Consider the following 18,195-nt stretch of genomic DNA (forward strand, 5'->3'; position numbering starts at 1 on the left):
CCATCATATGAGTACTACAGTCCTCTATCGTGATTACAAATGTTCTAATTTCAGCACTTTCAGTTGATGGCTCTTGACTCATCTAATCTAAACATGCTCTTAGTCATCTTGGTATAGTAGGTCAGAAAATGTGGGTACGAGATTCCTCATCAGCGGCCCATAGAAAGTACGTGCGTTCGGCAAACTGACATATTAAATAACTGGCACGGCTGCAGTATTTCAAGCTCGCTGGCGTACGACTGAATCTCGTTGAGCTGACAGAAGCCCCGATGTTAAGCTTTATGTAACATGTCAAGCTAATTGCAATGCTTCCAAATCAATCCAAATGTGTGTGTGCCGTATTTAGTTACGTAATAATTCTCTGGTGTACCTCGATCTTCTGCGCTCCGGCGTCAACCCAGTAGAGCAATCTGCTGATCGGGTCGAAGGTCAAAGCCTCCACGTTTTGCAAGTCTTTCCGCACTATGACCTCCTGACCGCTGCTACCGTTCAGACACAGACGCTGCAGGGAGACAGAGCATCAGCGGGGCGATAACACTTGAAGGAAACGTGGCAAAACGAACAAGCTGAGCTTGAGTGCCTGCAACCGACATTTTTTAATTCGCAAAATCTACCGGTATCACGATTGAGTCCTTGAGGAGCTGATCACCTGGATGGTGTCCAGTGAGATGTCGGCCCAGTACAGGCAGTTCCTGTCGTAGTCGAAATCCAGAGCCACTGCCTCCCTCAGACCGGCGAGAGGCAGGGGCTGGTCTGTGCCGGTAGCCAGGTCATAGCGATGGATGGAGTTTCTCACAGCATACAGGATGAACTCATTGCTCTCTGCAAGAATGGCGGTCCAAAATACTAAATTGATTCATTGTGAGAGCTGTTGTGGGCTTTTCCAAAAAAAAAAAAAAAAAAAAAAAAAGAAAAAGGGGGGAAGAACGGTTGGAGTTTGTGCATTAGACACGTTATCGAACTTGCTGCTCTCTTGTCCATCGGCAGATTGCCGTGGTGCTGGTCTCACAAACAGTCTGGGTTAAAATCAGTGAAACTTTTTGGATCAGAATGCCTGTTTCAGATCACAAGATCGCCATATCGAATATTGATGGGCTCAAATCTGTGGTAGCAAAATTTGCCGGCATTTGATAAAAAAAGTAATGTCATTAATTTGTTTACTGGTGAGTTAAAAATAAATAAATAAATGAATTAAATATTCTTTTAATAATAGGGATGTTCTCTAGGGATCCCGGAGACATTCTGCTTTACCTCCCACAGGACAGGGCAGCATTTCTCCATCCAGTCTGGCCTCCACGTCTCCTCCGCTGCAGCTGTCACCTGGTACCTTCCTGTAGCTGCAGCAGGGAAACAAAAACCCAAGCTATTCCCTCAAAGTGACACTTGGTGGCGCTCTTTACAAAGTCATACATTGAATGCGATGCCAGGGCGAGAAGTGAAATGAAGAGATGACAGGCTGATATGTCATCTGATTCACATGTAAAGAGGATACAATATTCTTGTTTTATACATATAACATTACTAACATTGCATATATGGATACGTGCGGCACTTTCACATCTGAGCAACTTCCCGAGATTTATTTCCTCAAGCTCAAATTTAAGCATCATCAGGATTACTGATATAAATCTGCATGTTAATGTATAAGATTAAAAAAAAATTGTCGTGTTGAGAAAACCTCGAATGCAGGGTCCACGTGATTGGAATTGTAACAATGTAATGCACCAGGAGAGTGTTTGACTAAAACTGACATATGGTACGTAAAACACAAAAACACAAAGGAAACAAAGCCTAAGAAAATGCATTCAAATGCATATCCATTAGAGCCGCGGGCTCTGACATTATGCTAATCAAGAATTCATATGAATCCCAGGCTGCATGTAAAGTCAAGATAGCGAAGGCTTACCCTTTGCTGCGTCGGTAGGTGGTGCCGACAGGACACGGCACCGGTGGCGCATAGAGGTCCCCTAAGAACTCGGGGTCTGGCACACAAACCTGCAGTGATAGGTCTTTGCTCAGCTTGAAGCCATAGTCGCTAAGAGGTGAAAGAAGGGGAGAGGACAAAAAAAAAAAAAAAAGGTATTCAAAAAACCGCCAATTAACTTCTGTATTCGCGCCTTACCTGTGGCTCAAACCGCTAATTATGAGCTGTGCTGGGAGCTCCAGGAGCAATAAAAGAGTGTGGAACAGATGTACCCTGTTGTACAGACTCCCAACATCTGATTTAATTGACAGGCGTCATCCGCCTCCAACAGGAACGGAGCTTGTTTTAGTTTACATTTTTACCTTTTTTTTTTTGGGTAATTATATTTATGATTGTCGAGCCAAACCATGTTAAAAGAGCTACCATCCAGTTTGTTTACCCTTTAACACGATTCACCTGAAGTTTCGCAGTCAATTTGGGAGCCATCTTAATGACCATCTCAAAACCAAAACAATGTTTCTCATGTGAAACATTGAAAAAAAAGTGCATGATCATGTAAAATCCCCAAATTGTAATTCCAAATTTGAATTTCAGTGCTTTATTTTAATCTTTTCCTTGATGGAAAGTAAATCCCATTTGCTCTTGTAAATTGCTATTTTTCCAAGGCGCAGATCAGTGGATTGACTTCTGCTAATATGAAAGGATCTAAAGGGGCACCACTGCCAAGTAAACCATCTCCGAATATCAGGCCTCCTGCTTTGTCTCTGCTAATTAAAAAAAATTGACACTTTCCATTATTCAATGACTTCATTTGACCGAGAGCCCCAAAGACACACATCTTACATTTAAACGTGCTTTGCACAGACTGACATACTTCCTTGCCTCTTACCATTCATAGTCCTGTCGTGAGCAGGAGCAGTTAGAGATGCTGACCGGCCGGTCAAAATCTTCCCCGTTGAAACACGTGGCGTGAGGAGTCCGTCTCTTGAAAGTTATGTCTCGGCCCAAAAGGCACTCGTTGCCGTGCTCGTCGGACGGGGACCAGTGTTTGTAGTCAGCTTCGGAACAGGGCACGCCTGGAGGACATGTGTCGGTCGGTTCTTTCTAGTTCCTCTCATGTCAACTCAATAGATGCCGAGTAGTGTTACGTCAATTAAATTACATAGGAATATGTCTCGTATCTGAGGCATATTGTCCCAATGTTGCCAGCGAGATGGATAGATATTCTGTTTTGCCTTTATGCACATATTTTTCCCAGTAGCTCCCATTGTCGACCAACCTGAGTGAACAACTGCAAGCATGTGTGTTGCTGCTAATTTCATATCCAAATGCAAAAACACAATGGATACTGATTGACACGTGCGAAAAATGGAGGATTAGTCATTTTCATCGCTAGCTGTTGCTAGTTTTAAAAAAACAGAGCTTTAAAGTTGATTTTTAAAAGTCCCTGCTGCTACATCCAAGCAGGGAGTCAATTTAACCAGACTTGAAGTACAGGGGCAGAAACCACATAATCCAAAGAGTTCTCGGTCGTAAACAACTACTAATTTGTCGAGAAGCCATTTAGCAACCGCAGTTAAACATCGCATAATGAGAGGCATGAGATCAAGAAGGTCTCGGAAATGTGTTACCATGTGATGCATGTTTGCTTCTATATTTCATTATTCAGTATCTTGGTCATTATGGAGTGACTTCACTTACATTTGCACGGAATGCACTTCCATTGGGAAAGTGTAGAGTTTAAAAAAAAATAAACGCAACAAATAACATGGTGTTGCTAACACCTCATTGGCACTAACAGGCTCCATGGGGAGAAAGCAATCAACCACCTACCCAAGACATCTGAAGTATTGACTTGAAGGATCAGCCAGCTGTGTCTCTGGTCAGCGTAGGAGCCGAAGATGGTGAAGATGGTGCTCTTCTCCCCGGGCTCGGTCAGCAGCTGGTAAACGTACACCTCCTTGTCCGCGAACTGAAAGTCTGTCCACGTCTCGCCTTCGTTGGTGCTGAACCTGACGGGGAAACAGACGGACGATTTGAGGGCGTCCAACTTGCGTACTGAGATAAAACCGAGTCGCAGATCGATTTGCTAGACAAACGCTTCTGGGAATCATTCGGGAACGAACAACATAAATTCGTGTGAGGAGGCCAGCATATGGATACCAGCGGAGAGGCTCGTTGTTGCCGGCGGAGGTGTTTTATTAAACCTACTCATCAAGAAAACGTTGATGTGGTGCTTTCCACAACAGAGTGAGCGGCTCCAAAAGAAGCTGCGCCCGCTGTCTAATGCCCACATCCATCCAAATAGGTGCTGTTTATTTGCTTCGTTTCCCAGCTGTCCGCAACTTGTTCTAGGACTCATCTGGAAACCATCCAGTCAGAGGCCGCTTTAGATTTTATGTGTATTTTGTTTAGGTGAAAGCGGCTGAAAGACATATTGTGCTTCTCCGTTTAAATTAGATTGATTTTCTGTCCTGGGGAAGCATCCGAGCTGGCCATTAAGACTTACTTGAGATGTGTGGTGGCTCCTCCCTGGGCGATAGCCATCAGGATCCCACCGTGGTCGCCCCATGTGTAGAAGTGAGGGCCCGCTAAAGCCTGGATTGCAAAAAGCGGAACTGTCAACAGCTGTACGAGCAAAAGAACAGGCAGCTCTACATTGCAAATCCCTGGATTCGGATCCTTCTCAAACGAGTCGCAGTGGGTCCACCTATTTAAAGGCTGATTACGTTTCATTACAAAGAAAGGTCATTCGGACAGAACAAAGATATTGCGAGATATGTCCATATTCTTGGGTGTTTAAATTGAGTTTTGCCCCAACAGTGAATATTTTGGAAGTTAAGCGTAGGTATTTTCACAAAAAAAGTTTCACAAAATTCAACTCAAGTCAGCTGTGACCAATTTTCACATGGAATGAAATAACAGTGAAATAGCCAACCCCTAAATATCACTTATTTGGCGTTATCTCGAAGGACATCAAAAATGTCCACGGTATGTTTTCCTTAGGAACAGTACCTTTTTTTATATATATATTATAGAAGATGTTGAGAGTTTGGTTACAAAACACCAAGACAAAACGAATGTCAACGGTCATCAGCTTTTTAAAAGCTTGTATTAAGATGTCGATGTGATGCAGAGTTTAGTTCTTCTGACGTCGCATCGAGTCAAAAACGGATACTTATGTGCTTGATACTGATTAAATATTTGTCAATTGTTATCGGCACCTTTGACACTTGGGTGAAAGTCGGAGTGCGCGTTAAAAACCCGATAGTGAATGAGATTAAAATGATGTGTTTTCCTTAACATTTATAACCGACTTTGAACTGACCTCCCTCCATCGGGCTCCTGCGGTGCTGGATACGTACACGTTGGGTTTGTTGGCCAGGTTCCTGCCTACGGATCCTGCAGAGGACGCACGTGCACACAAAAAAACAACTGAAATGGCGTGTCTATGGAATCACAGGATCCGACACCGCTGCGTATCTTTCACAGGTGTGCCCTTTTTTTGTGACTCTCACCTGGTTTAAAAGGCCAGGAATGTAACTAAGATGTAACTAAGAAGTGAGTTCTGCATTTTTACCAATCCACAATGCAAAATGGCCAATTCCTCGGAACGGAAGTATTATAAGAAAAAAATAGCCCCTGATGTGGCGCTCGCTCCAGCCTTCAGCTTAAAACACATTTAGCATTCAACTGAGAAGCCGTCGCAGTTCAACTTGCATGGCGTGGCTTGCAAGGATTGTTTTTACTGTCAAAGTGGAAAAAGGAGAAAGAAAAAGACAGGCGCTACAATGAGAGGCCGGATATAAAAGGTTAATGTTATCTGAATTTACAAAAAAGCCACGCAAAAGGATTGTGAAGGTCAGACACACACACACAAACACACACACACACAAACACATATACACACACAGTATGGGCATGCAGGCTGGTGTCATTTTTCGACACTCTGGCTCCTTGTGTTATGATACTCGGTAAGAGTCATTAGCCCATTTTATAACAAGACAGAGTGTAATTCATTTCTGAATAATTACTACGGTCCTCTACGGAGAAGAGGCAACAATTCCAGTTTAATTTGCACTTCTTGAAGTAACTCACCCTGAAATCATTTGATAAACAGGATTGATGTCTGCAGATGTAAGCAGGCGCCTGTCTGGTTTGTCTACTGGCAGCAGAAACTGCTGGAATTAATCATCCACTCCATAAATTCCATTGTTAGCAACTGATGGAAAAGAGTCTGTTTGTGTGTGTGTGTGTGTGTGTGTGTGTGTGTGTGTGTGTGTGTGTGTGTGTGTGTGTGTGTGTGTGTGGATATGCAAGCACGCTGTTCGGATGGTATTTCTGCCATATTTTGTGTTAATGTACATTTTTTGGTCTAAAGTCTCTGGTTTGCCACGATATGCTTAATCAGATATTCCTTTATTCTGTCCTGCTGATGTCTATATGCTGCTGTGGTTTCGATATTCTGTCTGATGTCTATTTCTTTTCTTAATGCATCCAAGTCTCTTCCTCTTTGATGGCTTGAGATATTCATTTATTTATTTATTCACTTCAAATAAATAGTTTCTACAATTTTGTTGATGGGGACACGTCCTCTTTGGCTGTTTAAATTGGAGAAAAAAATGTAATTATGCTGTCTGCATTGTTAAAAACATTTGTTATTTCGGTGGAAATATTCCCATTTATAAGGTTATGATGACGGAGGAGCGATCGGTGCCTCATGCGTAAAGGAAAAATATGAGCAGTTTGCAGCGGGTGTTTTGTATGTAAACATGTGTGTGCAGTCGGGAGTGTGTCCGCTCGTATCCATTAGTGTGTTTGACCCGCCGAGTGCCCGCCGGGTGCTTCAGCAGTAACAGCCCATCTGTTTGAGAGCGATAACGAAGCAAACGGTGCCAGCAATTGCCAGTCTCTTGTCCTCCCTCTCCCACTTCATGCCCATTATCTAATAAGAATTTAATTAGAGAAACTGGCTGGGGAAGGAGTGTCCTAGACGCAGGAGAGTACCAACAAATGCTTTCAGCTCGGCGTGAAGAGGATTCAAATTGAAAGCCCACTTCATTTTTCCCCAAAACTGTTCTGCCGTCGCTAAATTCCGTGATATCTTTATTGGAGGAATCTCGCATACTTCATAACGCCGACAAGTGCCGCGGAGTCGTTCGAGGGACCCTCGGCGACGTAACCGAATTTCCTGTGATTGTGACACGACAGGAAGAGAATATTTACTGAGGACAGACAGCGAGGCAGCACAGTCACTACCAAGGAAGACTTGTTGAGTTACTCTGCAGCTTCCTGTATTGGTCTTATCTGTCATCAGAGAAAGAGGAAATTGTTGAAAACATTCTGGCAGTGAGACAATTGACCTCTTACTCGGGGATGCCACTGAAATTGTTGCAAGTATCGTCTGCTCAACACACAGAGGGCTGTCGGCGACTAAGCGCGGAACACTTATTTACTTAATGGTGGATTAAACGTGAAGGCTTGTCCTTCGTTTACACAAACCGATGAGAACTTAGCGCAGCTGTTGTCCCACCTGTGGCCATGATGAGTCCCGGCGCAGAGTCTTTGGACAAAATTGGGATCCTCCTCAGGTGGATGTTGAGCAGTTGACTCCAACGCTGGGCAAGGTGGAGAGAGCAGCCTTTGCTGATCTGGGGGGGGGAGGAAGGCGGGCAGATTCAGATGGAGGATTGGCAGGTCCGTTTGTCCATTCTGTAATTTATGAGCATTACCTCCCACCCGTACACACCCGCCCTCCGAATCAGATGAACGCTAGGTTTGAAAGAGAAAACCAAATCAAACCTAGACGCTCCTGTTCGGTTTTCACCGGATGCCGCTCTTGTTTTACAGACTTAAACGTTTGAGAAAAGCAGAAGATGTCGAAGGACGTAATATTGGTCCTACGAGAGAGGAGTGCCAGAGTTGGATGCACTCTGTTCCAAAAGATTTCTATTTATTCTGCACAAACCTTTCCAAACTTTTGTTTGTAACCTTTTTCTGTCTGCCTGACAAGAGATTTGTTTTATCTGTTTTATCCAGTCACCTTCCTGAAACAATCGCCTAAGGCTGGGCTTACACCAAAGAATTTTCACAATCGTAGACTAAAAACTGAAAGTCAGAAGGAAATTTTAAGAGTTTTCTGGGGTCGCAGCCACTCCCGTCATTTCAAGCGTCTAGTACTAAGTTGGTAATAAAAGCTGTTTTGATCAGTCTTTTCCTTGTCTTTGGCTTACGACAACATCACACAAGTCTGTTTTTGTCTCAACTCTTTCGGCCTTCACGGTGACGTAACACATCCACAACCAAGAGATGAGCTCTAACAAAACCGGAAAAAGGAAACCTGGAAGACAAACAATCGCCGGAGTGGTATTGGCGGCAGAGACGGTATTTGTTGGCGGTATGGAAGAACGGGAACGGTGAAGGACGTCCTGATCAATACGGACCGTGCAGAAAGAGGAGCAGATGGTGGAACTGTGGGCAGAACAGCCCAGCTTATACAATGTCATCTCTCCAACGCATCACGACTGAGTGGAGAAGAAAAGGTGAGCGACTGAAATAGCAGAAGCTCTGCAAATACCCACTGAAAACATCGCATGGTGGCAAAAAAATGCTGAAAGATTCTAGTTTTCATGTAAATAGCGGCCCTGTAAGATTCAGTCTTTGTAAAATCTCAATCTAAGACTGTGACCAAAAAAAAACAAGTACAAAAATTTTGCGAGTGGTGTGAGATGGTTATTTCCAAATCTACATCAAGTCTACTGATGTATGGGTAGCACTCGTCATCCACACAAAAAATATACATATAAATACATTAAATAAGGAGTTGATGTAGGCCAAAAAAAACGCAGAAAAATTATTTTAAGACGGTGCCAATTTCATCTCTGAATGCTTGTTTGGAATAATGGTTTATGACGAGCTCATTCGGTGTTCACACCACTTTATTATTCTGCACTCAAGGAAGACCTTGTACGTACAACTGTTCACTCATTTATTCACATGTTTTGGGAATTTAGGGTCTCCAAAAACCTGTTTTTAGCCAGCGGGAGTGAACTGGAGAACCAGGAGGAAAATGCAAACTCCTCAAATAAAGAGACCCTATCATCTTTTTATCGCTTGTTTTTTTTCTTTTTTATCGATTTACTTTTTTTTGTCATATTGTGCTCAGGTACTTGTTGAAATAAGAGTGATAACTGCTTGCTAAGAGTAGAGCTAATGAGGATCCTTAGTACAAGAAACAAAAAATAGGGTTCTGATCAGTTAAGATCATTATCGACCATCTTTTTTTCATAATCATTTTCCCATCCAATGTCCAATGTCATTACACATTGCAAATCCCAACTTGCATACGCTTTTTGTTTCTTTTGTCATAACTCTTATCTTTAATTTCCTGCTATAAGGCGCTGTCATACCATGTCAAATTACTGTGTACATTGTACATTTGTCCATTAAGGGGTTTCCGATTCCGATTTTGCTTGTTTTTTGAAACCGCATCTGAAAATCCAGTACACATGCAAACCAGATTACTGTTGAATGGGTGCTGCTTTGGAGAGAACATTGTATTAATGAAATGAGATTACAATTACAAAGGAACACAGTCCGGGCTGGCTAAATTTGTTTTCAGTACACTAAATGTAATTTATCCAGATTCCAGTAGACAACGAAACAACCCTGTACAATTCAGGATCCAGTAACATATAATTACTTGTGGCTCCATTAATCAATGTTTATGAGCGGAGGGAGTTCAGTGTGTTTATGGAAGGAAGCAGGAAGCTATTTCTACTTGCTCACTGTGGACTGCGACTGGATGTGACAAAGGAAAATAAAGCTCCACATGCCGTGGATCATTTCCATTCCTTATTTTTGAGACGCCTCCCCTTATGATGTTTGCAGATACATGATCCTATTATTTCATATGGGTCGATGGCCTAAGTCACCTTTACCGGTCGCTGAGATTGTTCTTGATTTGCTATTCTTCATTTTGCCATTTGTTCAATGCAAGCGATTTAAAATCGTCATTACTGAAGCCTGTTTTGAGACGGGCGATCACCTTGCGTGAAAAGTCATCGTACTGTATTTTTAAGTTCTAAAAATCACAAACGTTTCCTTTAAATTTAGTGTCCATCATTATTCTAACGCCGATCGCTGCTTTTATTGTTAAAGTTTGTAGATTTGAGGTTTTGTCCTTATGTGATTTACTGTAAGTCACTTCTTTGCCTTCATCACAAATATATGCATTTAAATGCCAAAGATTACTGAGTTTGTTTGTTTGTATATGATTATAATAATAACAGTGATAACAGTGATGATAAATACATCAAAAGATGTATTTATCTTTTCATCAAGTGCTGTACAAGTGAGAAAGGACAAGAGTGGAGTATATTCAACCATATGCATCTGATTGAAATCACTATGATTAGTTTTATCATGTTTACGACAAAAAAAAAACAAAAAAAACATTATAATTACAACAATTCACATTTTAAAATGTTAAACAGAGACTGATTTCCCAGTGGAAATATCCTCACCAGGCAGGCAGAACCACTTTGTTTCATGCATGTACCATAACATTTTTTGTTTTGAAGGGACTCACTTGGTGAGGGGAAAAACAAGGGATGAGAAAACTCATGTAATAAGAAAATGAAAACTTGGAGTACAAAAGTATGAAATTTTGAAAATGCTTGTTTCAAGATATTCTCAACTTTGACTTTAAGCCAGTCATGTATAAATTCTGTTATACTGTTACTTTTACCTCCAGAGTTGAGTGCAGAGTAGGCATGACTTCTCAGGAGTTTTTTGTGAATTCAATTTGAGCTCCTGCCATAGAAATATATTTGGTAGGAAATGTATCTTTAACAAACAAAAGGAAAGCAATCAGATTCTGAGCTAAAATTACAAATATGACGCAACAAGATGAGAACATTTTGCGGGTCCTAGTGCACTTGGGTTTTGGTGCCGTGCGCCTTCCTGAAGTCTAATTTATCAAAGTGCCAAATTGTATTCAAAATTGCACCCCTGGCTTTCGGGAGCTGCTCAAGAGTTTGATACCCAAGCCCTCAGACAGGCCATTTAGCAATTACAAAAATGACAGCAAGTTCATTATCTCGATTCACCACAGCTTTCTCGTGTCGCTCGAGGTACCTGGCAGTCCAGCGTCCCGCCCAGGCTGTCTGCCACCGGCGGGTGAAGGAGCTCCCACGTCCCCCCCTTGTCAAAGGTGATGACTGATCGCATGTTGTCCTCACTGACCGACCCGTTGATGAGCGTGGCGATGAAAACGCCTCGCAGTCCCTCCACGCGGTGCAGGTCGGCGAACGGCTCGTTGGCAAAGTATCTAAAAACGCGAATTGAGGCGCAGAAATGTTTCAGCTGTGTGGGTCGGAAGAATGCCATCTATATTTACTGACTGCGTGAAGTCAGATCACAAGAATGTAGGAGTCAAAAAAAAAAAAGGATTATGATCTGACAAGAATAAAAAGCCCCCCCTCCCCCCCCAAAAAAAGAAGGAACAGACACATTGCAACAAATTATGTAATGTTAAACTTTTTAGTGTGGCGGGTAACCCCCAGCCAGGATGAACAGAAAGGTGCACAAGACAGTAGTGAGACGGGAGGCAGAGCTGGAGGTGCCAGAGATGAAGATAGCTGAGGTGCTGGATGGATAGGATAAGGGATGAGTCTATCAGAAGGACGGCACATGTAAGATATTTTGTAGATAAAGTCAGCCTCGATGGTTAGGACATGTAAAGAGGAATAATGAATGTATGATTATACAGAAGGATGCAGAGGTTGGAACTGCCAGGCAGGACGCCTGGAGAAAGACCAAAGAGGAGATGTATGGGTTTAGTGATGGAGGACATGAAGTTAGCTGGCGTGAGAGAGGAGGACGCAGAGGAGAGGGTTGGATGGAGGATGACGATTCGCTGCGGCGACCCCTGAAGGGAGCAGACTAAAGGAAAAAGAAGAAATAATGAAACTTTAAACATTTCAAAACCTCTCTCTTGAGATCTACAAATACACACACATACATACACATTTATATATTCGCATTCCGGTTCCACCGAGATGTTCAAAAAATTTGATAGGCCAAATTAGTACCCTGAAATTGGAATTTTTATTTCATCTTGGATCACTAAGATATATTGATTTTTATATTTTAATTGCAACTGAATATGAAAAAAAAAAAACTTAAGCCCAGAGAAAAAAAACAAAGAATATATATATATATGTGTCTATATTATTTAGAATCAAAAGTCAAAACATCTTAAACCGATCTACTGGACAGATTTGAATGCGATGCTAATTTCTTTTAGCAAGATACACAGGGAGCCACTGTTGGCAAGCGCACACCTGACGGTGCATCTGCCTCTGAACAAAAAAAAAAAAAAAAAGAGCCTCTTGATGTGATTAAAGAGATGACTCAGCAGAAAGACCATGAGGCCCTGAGGTCACGGGGTGACTTGGCGCTTTATCAATTACCTATTATTAGATAAAAAGGTTTCACGTGGCAGTTTTCGCGCGCCGTCAAAGGCAATCAACATTTGGAACTGAGACCGGGGGGTTTTCTTGACAGTTCCTTAGGTTGCTATAGAAACTACCTAAACACCTAGAGGGCTAAAACTTGCATGGTGACCTGGTGGGCTATCGTATGTCCGCAATGTGTAAATTTAATCAAAGCTTGCTGAGGAGGCATGGCGCGTGATGTTCACGCAGCACTGAGGTAGAGTTGTGACATCTGACGGCACAGTATGCTTCGTTGATTCGAAACTTGTGAGGGTAAGCGAGCGCGATCTATTTTAAAGTGATTTCACACTCTTTTCATTCTGCCAAGACTCTGAGAATCAGTGTGAGTTCATGTGACCTCTGTCGAAACTGAAGCGATATCTTCTTTCAAAAGTATTAGCTCCCTTCAGACAGGAAAACGACAATACATGTATGACCTTCGGGACGGACGAAAAGCCAAGCCATCGGCGATCCAATCGCCAGATTTGAGCAGAGCAAGCAGGTTAAAGGTGTGAACCCCCCCATCCCCCCCCTGAGCTCATTACGGGGGCAGCTCATTAAGAAGGCTGCCCCCACGAGAACCTCTTAGTGTTCTTGCGTAAGATCTGACGCTCATTACTGGTCCTGATGAGTTTGCAACTTGCAGCTTTCAAGTGGTTGAGAGCGAACGGAAAAAGAGGCGACATCGGAAAGAGCCCTGGTTCAGGTGGTTATAAGAGCGAACGTAATCTACAGACATTGAACCCCTCCTTATGTAAATAAGGCTTCAGCGAGACTAACCCTGTTACACAACGTCTATGAAGTTCAACGGAAGAGCAGGGGGTAAATGTGTGTTTGAGGCGTGCGTTTGTGTGTGCGTGCAACCCGAGAGCTTATGGACAGCGCGAGCGGCAGACTGGAACTCTTCAGTGTGGAATCGAACGCGCTCCGCAGCCTAACCGGGCCGGAGCAGCGACTGTCGTTCTGTCCATCCCTCACCGACGCTCGACGGCGTCTTGACAGCACATTTGACTTAGGTTTTCTTGGCTTTGCGAGCGGCTCTCCATTTCCCCCCAGCTGTGACTGACGGCTGATCTATGTGCCGATCACTGTCCTGCAGTAACAGCTCCGTTAGAGCGGTTAACTTATCGTTTCTCCCCTGGGACACTAAACACGATGTACGGAGCTGTGTTACACCCACTAACTAATGCGTATTATTAATGACAGATCACTTCCCATGATGAGATGGAAACGGGTCATTGCATCAAAGCTCTGTGGTTATTTGTAATATTTAGATAAAGCGTTAACTTTTGCAATTAGTTATCCTTCCTGAAAAGCCAAAACAGAGCATTAAATTAAGTGGGGGGTTAGGATAAAAATGTTTAAATAATGTTTTGAATATTAAATACATACCAATGTTATGGTACATATATATATACATTATATTTAATGATATATACAATGATCTTCACTTTAGTATGGAAAACACAAAACAGAATTTGTCACCCCATGATGAGTTAGATCCACTTTTTTTCCAGGGGCTTTCTTGCCAATGTCTTCCAGTTTATAGCTTTTGGGGGGCTTTTCTTAAATGTATTTTTTCTTACAGAAAATCCTGAAAGCATTTCAGAGAAATACCTGACAATTTTGATAACTTTCGGATTTTTTTTTTTTTTTTTTTTTTCTTTAAGTGGGGGGCCATCAAGTTACAACACTTCAAATAATTACCTAGGTAAATCAAAAATGAAAAGTTTTGTCTGAAAGTGGTTCACATCTGGTTGTCGGGAGCAAAACTGCGTGATCAAGGTTTTGGGAACTGAAGCGTGTTCAGGATTAATATCAGATAAAGATTTCATATGTTTGCACTTCCTCTTTCTCTGTGTAGCATCAATCTGCTGCCTTTGCTCAAGTTAAACATTTGTGAGATAAGAGACCGCAAACACGACCTGAAGTTATCAGATTTTAAACACTGGAGATGTAGACAGCACTCAGAGTGATCGTGTTGAGATGGCTTAATTCTGGTCCTAATCCATCGGCAAATCAAACAAAAGATTGAATTTTCTCCAAGTTCGGGTCAAATTACTCACAATGTGGCTTCAACTCGTGATCGAACTTAATCCAGCTCCAACCCAAGAGCAAACTTATTTTTGTGTAAAAGTCTACGAAAGCACGCACATGCTTGCACGTACCTGACAAGCGTGTTACTGCCCGAGCCTTCGGGACTGTAAAAGAGAACGTTCTCCAGCGACAGGGAGAAGGACAGGCCCTGCGTGTCTGAGATGTACAGGTGTGTGACGTTGTTCAAGTGGTTCACGCAAACAAACACTTGGTCCTCGGATGCGTCGGCGATGTAATATTCCTGAGGGGAGGAGATCAGACCAACGCTGTGGATAACTGGACAGTTTTAACCGGGAAAGGGGGTTAAGAACAGTGTTATTTCCAGCGCAGTACATAAATTACAAACGGCAGTCAGTATTCAAGTATATTTTCAAACCGATTGCAATGGTTATCCAAGGTTTTTGCTCCGTGTCTAACACACTGCATCTTGATAATGAGCGTCACGGCGAATTTGCGCTGATCTCTTTTTGCTCAAAAACGGTATTCTTGGTTCCTGAAAAAAAAAAAAGGTCAAGCTCTCGATCAACCGAGGAAAACAGAACTGCGGAGTCACTTCTGTCGTTCAGGGGAGAGAAGTTTCAATCTGGAGGGACAGAAGGAGGTCAGCGCACATTACCTCCCTTCAGACATTTCCAAATACCGTGCATTTGTACTGAGGGAAGCTGCAGTATGTGCAGCTCCCTCCTTTCTTAATTGCTTCATAAGTCGGGCATCTTTTCAAATTTTATGAGATGTTCTGCTCTGTTGGAGGTTCATTCTTGACACATACGGTAAAAATGGTGATTCATTCTAATCTCCATTGGTATGAGTCAAAATTTCCTTGCATTTTTTTTGTTTTTTTTTGACCAACACATGGCAGACGCACAGCGACGCGACACGTAAAGAAAGGATTTAACACATCGTAGACACGCGAAGCCCCCCCCCCGGCAATTAACGAAAACAAGCTAAGAACCTGAAAATTCCCAATCTAGCAATTTAACGACAGGCCCTTCCCGTACATCTCATTTATGCATTATGCGCTCGTGACCATTAAAGTAACTCACGGTGATTGGATGGCGGGTCATAAACTGGGCGGCTTTCATGGGCTGGCGGTTGTAGGAGACCCAGAGCTGGACAGATGTGGGTTCATGGCTGCCGAACAGCTTCTGGAGGGGAAGAGTATGACAGAGAGACGTCGCTCAAGGACCAATACCAGAGCTATGGAGGACTACAGCACATTGGCGTTATAATATGTTATGATATGTCAAAACTGGAATCAGTGGGTTGAGATATGAAGAATTGCACCAAAACAACAGGTAATCACCCCCATATAACACATTCTTATGAGAAATCTGACTCTATATATCTGTGCACAGCGCACAGGGTAGCGGCATCCTTCACAAATAAAGTATCTTTTATGTCTTTCCATTATCTTCTTTCTCTCAACACTGCAGATTGTCTTTTGTTTTACGTTGCAGACGCATCACTAAAACTTCCTTCTGCGCGTCTTTCAAACATTTCTTATCTGCTCCATAAATCTATAGACAAGGCCGCCTCTTTTTCGGTTACAGCGGACATCACTGTAAGGCTCTGTCTGTTTTCATCATCCATCCATTATTTATAATTTGGAATACTTTTATATTAATCGAGTACAGTATTTTTAAACACAAGGCCTTACACAGTTTAATTAACTGGATTTCTTTTGGAATATTGATAATTGTTTTCTAATAATTCAATTTTATTAGAAAAAAAATGTTGGTCAACCGTGGAAACCAATTCATGCACACATCTTAAAAATTCAACATATACAAAGCAGAAAACATTACCCTTAAATAAATGGTATTTGGTGTATTTGTTCCTGCCCATATTTTAATCACATTAGAAAAGGTGATGTCAGGAACCGCTATCGCTGACGACTATCTGATCATTTTGAGTATTTATTCTCACATTATTCATTTATATTCAAATTGAACAGACTAAACTGGTGATAAAATTCATGAACGAGATTTCAACAGAAAAGAAATATATATCACTTAATAGAAAGATTATGAAAATCCCATTTGGACCAAAGCGCACACAAATCCAATACGCACCAAATCATGAGCCATCATTCAAGCAGAACCTCATTGTCACATTCACAGATATTATTTTGTTAATTTAGTTTCTTGAGATCAACTTCAAACGTACAATCAAGTAATCTACAACACGGTAACCCATAAAATAAGATTTGACTGACTCGGTACTTCTGTCCCGGTCAATCGACAGTTATGTCTGAGTTTGGAGTGTGTGTGCCCGTGGGGATTAGTGTTCTTCCTCGAGTGCCTGAGCATCCCCCATCGCCGGGAGAGCGTTTGTGCTCCGTTCAGTCTATTGGCTTACTTGTGTCGTGCCCACACCGGCTGAGTGCTGCAACATGAAAGTTAAGCAGCTCCAGCACTGAGACAAAAGAGGTGAGGAACAGGGACATTGTGCTGAATGATAAAAGGACAGAGTTTTTATCCCAGAACTCGTGCAAACAAACAGCGGGCGCACTTACAGTGGATGGAGGACCAATTTTGTCCTACTTTCCCACTCTCTCTGTCTTAACTCAGATCAAGGTTTTCAAGTGGGAGTAAAGAAAAAAGAAAAAAAAAATTGGAAGGGGAGAATACGATGTGCTTTCACGTGAAAGTGCCACAGCGCCGATGTATTTTTAGCTGCAGAAAACACACGGGCTTACGGTTTCTCTGCAGTAGCAACATTACTTAGGTTGACGGTGATTGTTTGTACTTTTCTAATTCTTGAAATGGGATCATTCTGAATCTATATTCTGGATTATTTGTATGAAGGGAAAAAAAAAGACACTCCCAAATTTTTCTCAAATTTCCAGATTTTTTTAATTTTTTTTTTATCGCGTTTGCACGTACAGGATAACATTCGGCCTATTTCACTGTTGCATTTTTGCAGGGTTTGGAAAACAATCAAGTAAAGTGATAGACATGTAATAAATTGATCGGAGTATAAGGAAAGAAAAAAAGCCTTGTATCTTAACAAAGCATTGCTTAGCCACACTGTGGAACCCTCTCTCACATAGCAAACGCGAGGTGACAAAAAGGTTTCAGGTTAATGACTCGCCTGCAGGAGGTGCACGCGTTCACCGCTGCCTCCTCCTTCAGGGTTGCTGGGGAATTATAAGGTGGCCACTGTGGCAACGAAATGAGCTGTGAAATGTCACCGGCCTGGCCATGTGAGGCAAGGTGCTGCCTGCTTGCCTCAGCCGGCGGTCCTGCTTGCTCTTCCCAGCTTTGGCTGGGAGTCCCCGCCCCCCCCCCCTCCGAACACATGCCGGCCCTTCCCAGAAATGATCCAGCTTTCTCCCTGGAACGAGCGCTTTGTGAAAGGGATACAGAATCTGCTTTATGGGAATTCCACACGGCCAATTTGCCACCAAGTGACATTACGGGCTGTGTGGCCTGCATGTGTGAACAGCGGGGATCACCGCACGTTCATGACTCAGTGGTCTGGTGCGGTTATTTGTAACCCTGAATAAATGGTGCTAAGAGATAAAGCATCTTTCATAGCAACACTTACAATAACATGAGCTCCAAGGTCTTCCCTCTTTTCTTTTCCCCCAGACAGCAGCTTGAGATGGAATTTAAGATTGGATTTGTTCTTTGTGTTAAAAGAAAATTAAGATTTTTATTATTATTGTCCACA

General features: G+C 42.4%; 1 protein-coding gene across 2 annotated transcripts in view; it reads right to left on the bottom strand.

Annotated features, from left to right (window-relative positions):
• sorl1 (sortilin-related receptor, L(DLR class) A repeats containing) overlaps positions 1-18,195 on the bottom strand; it is an 81,266-nt gene that overhangs the window by 24,567 nt on the left and 38,504 nt on the right. For both annotated transcript variants that reach the window (XM_086142700.1, XM_086142692.1), the window contains exons 7-18: positions 15,564-15,665; positions 14,592-14,761; positions 11,063-11,255; positions 7,458-7,575; positions 5,253-5,326; positions 4,434-4,522; positions 3,758-3,936; positions 2,814-3,000; positions 1,907-2,035; positions 1,252-1,337; positions 650-822; positions 371-502 (exon numbers count right to left, since the gene is read on the bottom strand). In XM_086142700.1, the coding sequence (XP_085998826.1) occupies positions 371-502; positions 650-822; positions 1,252-1,337; positions 1,907-2,035; positions 2,814-3,000; positions 3,758-3,936; positions 4,434-4,522; positions 5,253-5,326; positions 7,458-7,575; positions 11,063-11,255; positions 14,592-14,761; positions 15,564-15,665 (1,632 nt within the window). The remainder of the gene's footprint in view (positions 1-370; positions 503-649; positions 823-1,251; positions 1,338-1,906; positions 2,036-2,813; positions 3,001-3,757; positions 3,937-4,433; positions 4,523-5,252; positions 5,327-7,457; positions 7,576-11,062; positions 11,256-14,591; positions 14,762-15,563; positions 15,666-18,195) is intronic.

Source organism: Fistularia commersonii, chromosome 3 (assembly GCF_037954325.1).
Source record: "Fistularia commersonii isolate RoL2024-O1a breed Wild chromosome 3, RoL_Fcom_v1.0, whole genome shotgun sequence".
In the NCBI taxonomy this organism is placed as follows: Eukaryota; Metazoa; Chordata; class Actinopteri; order Syngnathiformes; family Fistulariidae; genus Fistularia; species Fistularia commersonii.